Source organism: Hirundo rustica, chromosome 16 (assembly GCF_015227805.2).
Source record: "Hirundo rustica isolate bHirRus1 chromosome 16, bHirRus1.pri.v3, whole genome shotgun sequence".
NCBI classification, from domain to species: Eukaryota; Metazoa; Chordata; class Aves; order Passeriformes; family Hirundinidae; genus Hirundo; species Hirundo rustica.
The window spans coordinates 12,409,389-12,415,507 of record NC_053465.1 but is presented as its reverse complement, the minus strand read 5'-3'; the positions used below and the strand labels follow the sequence as shown (position 1 = coordinate 12,415,507).

Sequence of the window (6,119 nt, the reverse complement as noted above, 5' to 3'; positions counted from 1 at the left end):
GGGGGACACGGCCCTGGCCAGCTGTGACATCCTGCCCAGGGAGCCGGGTGTCCTGATATGGACTGTGAGTGTTTGATAGGGAAAAAAATATCCCATGAGGTGCTTCTGGCAAGGTGCACCTGATCATGCCTGGCTTTGTGCCCTACCAGCTGTGCCCACGGCTGAACCTGTCCCCAGCACATCCCACTCCCAGGGAAGGGCAGAGTGGCTGCAGCCCCTGGCACATCCCACTCCCAGGGAAGGGCAGAGTGGCTGCAGCCCCTGGCACATCCCACTCCCAGGGAAGGGCAGAGTGGCTCCAGGCTCTGCTGCTTCCTCTGTTCCCATAAACCAGTGTTGGCACCAGTGCCAGAGGCTGGAGCTGAGTTAATGGGGAGGGTCTGGGATGGGGGCACTAAATGAGGGGGGGAGGCTGGAGCAGATCCCACCTGCCCCAGGGGTGGCACCGGGGGTTTCTTTGGTGGTGCTGCAGCAGCAGAGCCTCTGTTGAGCCAGAAAAAAATGCATTGTCACAGCCAGTGTGGAGGGAGCGGGAGGGCACAGGGGGCAGGAGGGACACCAGCCACCCTCCTGGCACAGACACCACCATCCTTGTGCCCCTGCCTGTCCTCAGTACCAGTGTGGCACCATGGGTGCCTGCACCCCCAATCCTCACTCACCCAGGACCTGCAACCACGCCCAGCCTCTTCTCCCTCTCCCTGTGGGTGCTGCTCCACCACATGAATTCGAGTGTTTCTCCCCCAGTCCCTGGATGCAGTCAGGACAATCCGTGCCTCAAGGGGCAGTGGGTGCAGCTCCATCCTCTCCCCTCACACTCTGTGCTGGGTGGGTCGGACACGGTGTCACCCCTGCCCAGGAGGGGTCACTGGGGTTTAGGGTGCTTGTTCTGCTCCAGCAGAAGCTGCCTGGGTTTGGGGTGGCCCAGCTGAAGCCAGGAGCAATCTGCAGCCATGGGATTAGGGGAGCTCCAGGCTGGAGGAACAACAGCAGCTGCTGCCAGCCCAGCTGGGCACTGACAGACCCCAGGGCAGGCTCAGGACCCAAACCCAAGTGCCCCTCGCAGGGATGGGGTGGCAGAGCCTGTCCCTGTTCCCATGGGGACACATCCTCCAAGCACCCAGGGGTTTGTTTACCTGATCATCAATAGCTGCTGCTTCCCCTGGCCACAGCCAGGATTTGCTGTCATCAGGGGCAGCAGAAGAGGCTCAGCCCCGTGCAGGGGCAGCTGCTGGGCCCAGGGCCACATTCCTGCCCCTGGCAGTGCCAAACAAGGGATCCAGGGATGTGCTGGAGCCACAGCAGCACCGTGGGCCCTCAGGAAGGGACGAGTGGTGCCAGGGCACAGCCAGGGTGGGTTAGAGAGGGGCACCGGGGGCAGCCACAGAGGCAGAGCTGCAGCAGGCACTGGTTTGGGATTCCCCAGCCCCACGTGGGGTGCACCCCTCAGTTTTGGGTTTCTTCATCACCGGATTAATGTTTGCAGCAGCCTGGAGACCAAAATCCTCAGATTAAGCCGAGGTGTGGGCAGGGGGCATCCTGGGGGGCACAGGGCTGGCAGTGACAGCCAGCTGTGACAGCGCCCTGCAGGCTGCTCTGTGCTCACATAGAAAAAGACCATTTCAAAAAAGCTCAGAGGACAACACACTGAACTATAAACTCCAAGAAATCACTGAGGATAGGGCTGAACTCCAGCTCTGCCTGCACTTGCTCCCAGGCTTTGCCCACAGCATCACCACCACAGGGGAGGCAATTTTTGTCCCTAAAAGTTCCCTGGCCAAGGCCAACGTGTTCCACAAAAACCCCAAGAGCCGCCTGAGCACTGGTGAAAACCTCTGCCCCTTCCCAAAGAGAAGGGGAGCTGGAGGATGAATATAGTCTTTTTATTGACTACTTTTGAGTAGAACAAACTAAATACATCTGTAACAGTTCGGGTTCCTTTATACAGGACATTAAATAAGTTATGCACAGGAATGAAGTAACAAATTTCTATTACAGAATTAAATGTCAAAAAAAAAAATAGAAACCTCAACCCAATGTCTCCCCACGCCCCGAGTTCACATTTATCATTCCATCTTTTAAAAAACAAACCCAACGAAAAAGAAAGAAGCAATCATTCTAATCATGACTGTTAGTATTTCATTCATTTACACTGGGGTTAATTTTAATACACAGCCATCAATGTTGCATGAGAATTATGGAAGACAATCTATTTACAAGTAACTCCTTCCAGCCCTGCCCTGCTGCCCCTCCCCAGCCCACCCTGGCACTGCCACCACACCCCCACAGCATGGGGCTGGTGAGGAGGGGACGTCAGGACTGCGTGGGATTGACCTGAGGCTGTTCCAAACGTGTCCCAGTCCCCTTCGGGCGGGGAATCCCTCCTGACTGCCCTGAACACCCCTAGGATGGGCTGCAGGTCAGCACGGGGAGTGCCAGTGCCTGTGCTGGGCTCCAGCACCGACCCCTGGGGACACAGGGGAGACGTCCCCAGGGCCACTGGAGCCGTCTGCAACACCAGGAGACCTCGTGGCTTTTCCATAAACGCTTGCAGACAGGGAATCACCAGCTCTATCCTGCAACAGCAGCTTCCCAAGGAGCTTTCCCCAGGGGCAGGGCTGGAGCAGCAGGTCCCTGCTCGCCCCTGGTAGCACTGTGATCGCTCACTGCAGCTCCGTTATTCGCCTCCAATTGAAGAAGTGGTCAAAAATAGTTTGGGAATTACTCGCCTCATTGGGCTCCAGCCCAGCAGTGGCACACAGGGTCAGGGAAGCATGGCTCTGCTGAAGGGATGGATTTCCAGAGCCCCTGTGCGTGGCTGTGGGATTTGGGAGCAGCTCCTGGAGGGCACATCCCCTCCCTGCCACGGGCTGTGCCACTGCCACCTTCTGTGACACTCCTGGGCCAGCCCTGCTGAGGGCTGGGCTGTCACAGCCTGCCCTGAGTCCCTCCAACCCCTCCCACCCCACAGCAGGGCTCTGCCATGCACAGATCTCCCAGGATCTCCCCATCCCCACGGGACCTCGCTCTGAGCACATTTTGGGGACAATCTCTGAAGGTGGATGCACATCCCTGGGCATCTTCATCAGCACTGCAGGAAACCCCAGCACTGGGGATAAGAATTGACACAGGACACCCAGCCCTGTCTTTCTTTTACCACTGAGGCTGACGTGTGTGGAGAGCACAGGCTGTAAACAAGCCCTGGCAGCAGTGAGGATCCCTGGGCTCAAAAACAACAGCAGGAACTCACAAACCAGCAGCTTCCAGGCAGCGAAAAAACCAAAACAACGGCCCCCAGGTGGAAAGGGCACCTGCACCCAGCCCAGATCTGCTCTGCACGTGTTCCCCCAGCACAGGAAACACCCAACTGTCTGTCTCACCACAGACCAGGATGAAATCCAGGCCATCCAGCAGTACCTCCCTGCCACTGCTGCTTGTTTTAGAGCAGACAAATCCTCTTCTCCCTCTCTGCAACCCTCAGCTGCCAGCCTGGAGGCAGGAGAAGTGGGCTCAGCTTTTGCCACTGCACAGAGGATGAGATGCTCCCGCTGGGAAACTGGCTCTGGTCTGTTCACAGCAACAACCGGCCAGCACGGGCACCTGAGGCACAGCTGCCTGGGAGGAGGGAAAAAACACTGGGCATGATGGAAAAAAGGTGGCAGAAGGAGGCAGTGGTGGCTCTGACACCTTGGGAAGCGAGCTTGAGCATGTCACAGGGACAGGGCTCCCTGCCTGGGCACCACACTCAGCATCTCCGGCGTGTGCCAGATGCTCTCCCCCCAGTCCAGGTCCCTCGAGCAGGTGCTCAGTGTCTCCCAGGTCCTGACACTGCTCTGGTGTCCCCCTGAGAGGAGCAGAGATGCTGCAGGCGAGGCTCAGCCCCATTCACCAGCCACAAAGGAAAGGGCAGGACGAGAGGGCAAGGCCGGAGCGTGGGCGCTCCGAGGAGGCGGCGCCGTGTGTCAAACATGTCAAGTGATAACAGTTGCTGCAGGGGGGCTTTCAGCTTAAAAACACCCAGGGAACTCATCCAGTGGAGTGAAGCAGGGCCTCCCTCCTAGAGTCCGTTCGTGTCCACGGCCGTCACGGACGCCGGCGTGGAGGAGCGCGAGGTGGTGGCCGAGGTCTTCTCGAGGGCCGGGCTGGGGATGCCATCGAGGCTCTTGGCTGCTGCTGCTGCCACCCGGCCCGTGGGCAGGGCCAGGGGCTTGCTCTGGCCGTGCAGGCCCTGCCCGCAGATGCGGTGGTGCCTCTCCCAGTCCTTGTGCTGGCAGAAGGAGCCGCAGTACCGGGCGATGTTGCAGCCGCTGCACGTCTCGCTGGCCTTGCGGCCGCAGTTCCAGCAGCTCTGCAAGACCAAAGACACTGGGCTTGAGAGGGGTTTAGCTTCCCTAAGAGCTGCAGGATGGTGCTGACTCAGCTCTGGAGAGGACTGTTCACCCCCTGGCCTAGATTTGGGATTATTAAAATGAGCAATCTATTAATTCCTGCTATTCCCCAGCTCTAACGGTTCTAACCCCCACTGCTCTTTGCCCCCAGTTGCTGTCACACTGCTCCAGGCACATCCTCTCCTCTAGACCCACCCGAATGCGGAGAGGAAACAGCAAGCGTGGACTGAAAAAACACGCTGCAGATGCTGCTATTGGGCTTTTTTATTTCCTGTTTTAAGCAGCTCTGTTTCGGTCTCGCTCCCAGCCAAGCGCTCTCCGCAGGGATCACGGCGCGCTGCACAGGCACCATTTGCTCCGCACCCCGCCTCGCTGCACAAGAGGTTGGAGCAGGCCAATTTGGAAAAGCAAATGCTCATTTGAAAGCCTCCCAGCCAGGTGGAAGCACTGCCAGAGCCCGAGCTCCAATCTGGAAGCGGAGCAAAGCCCCTCTGGCCGCCGGGAGAGGAGTCAGCTGGTGGCTCCCGGTGTGCCACCGCCTCCCTCGGAGCGCGGGCCAGGGGCCAGCGCCGGCTGCAGCTGCTCCGGGGAGGGGAGGGACGGCGGAGCAGCTTCCCTGCAGCTGGACCAGGGCGTAGCAAACACACGCTGGGGAGGGCAAGCTCAGCTGTGGGAACGCAGCCTGTGTCAGAGCCAGCCTTTGTGGGGACACCGCCGCTGCTGTGAGCACCACCAGAGCTGTGCGAGCGGGCTGCTGGGAGATGCCGGGCTGGACCGGGCAGCCCTGTGAGATTCCCACTGCCAGGCTCAGCACGGGAGCCACCAGCTCACGGGGATGATTTATGGGCTGGCAGTGAAGCACCTGACCAGTTCACTTTGGAGCGAGCTGCTCCAGAGCCTGCGTGTCCCCAAGGGTCCTCCATCTTCCAGGAGAAGCAGGACTTGTGACCAAAAAGCCGCCACCAAAGGCTGTGGTAGTTCTTGGAAAACTGGGTCACTGCTTCACAGCTGTTTACACTCCAAGTGTTTTTCAACTGTGTTGCAAAGGTTACAAGACGTGCTGGAACACAGGACAGCTTTTAGACAAGGGCTCTAGGGCTTGCACAGGGCTGCTCAGCAGCTCTCGAGGTCCCAGACTGCTCCTCAGCACAGCTGGAGGAGAAGGAGGACACTCCTCTGCTATTCCCCTATGGAGAAATCACTACTTGCCTCATTCCTTCCTGAGCAGTTCCACCCACTCCCACCACGTGACCGGTGCGTTCAACCCTCAGCAATTTCATTGGGAATTGCAGTATGGACATCATTCTCTGGAGTGACACCTAATAATTCCACGGTTTTGGCCACGCTTCCTGAGCCCAGCTGAGCTGAAACCCACCAGGAGGAGGAGGGGACGGACCTGCAGCCCCCACATCCCAGCAGATACAAACAGCACAGTCCCATCAGATTTCTGCTCAGCATACACAAACCCTCTGCTCTTGCACGTGTAGAGAAATTAAAATATGGAGCAAAGCCCACATGGAGGGGATGTGCTAGTGCAGGAACGAGCCATGTGATTCCCCTTGCCCAAAATCTCAAAAGCTCTACCAAGTGAATTTCCTGTTAAGCAACAGGGAGGGTAACTGATGATTGGAGAGTAGAAAGAGATTCTCTGAGGCACCCATTCAGCACGTGTCACTGGCTATGACAAAGAAAGAGCCACCCCTTCTTTCCCAAGATGCAAGTGTGGTACAGACC

General features: G+C 58.2%; 1 protein-coding gene across 15 annotated transcripts in view; it reads right to left on the bottom strand.

Moving 5' to 3' along the window:
- Positions 1 to 1,863: 1,863 nt before the first annotated feature.
- Positions 1,864 to 6,119, bottom strand: part of CBFA2T2 (CBFA2/RUNX1 partner transcriptional co-repressor 2) — a 57,765-nt gene continuing 53,509 nt past the window's right edge. For 14 of the 15 annotated variants that reach the window (XM_040079886.1, XM_040079888.1, XM_040079887.1 and 11 more), the window contains one exon: positions 1,864 to 4,345. In XM_040079886.1, the coding sequence (XP_039935820.1) occupies positions 4,055 to 4,345 (291 nt within the window). In that variant the 3' untranslated portion in view covers positions 1,864 to 4,054. Of the gene's footprint in view, positions 4,346 to 5,318; positions 5,782 to 6,119 lie in introns of those variants that run through there. The other variant, XM_040079893.2, reaches the window with a different exon arrangement.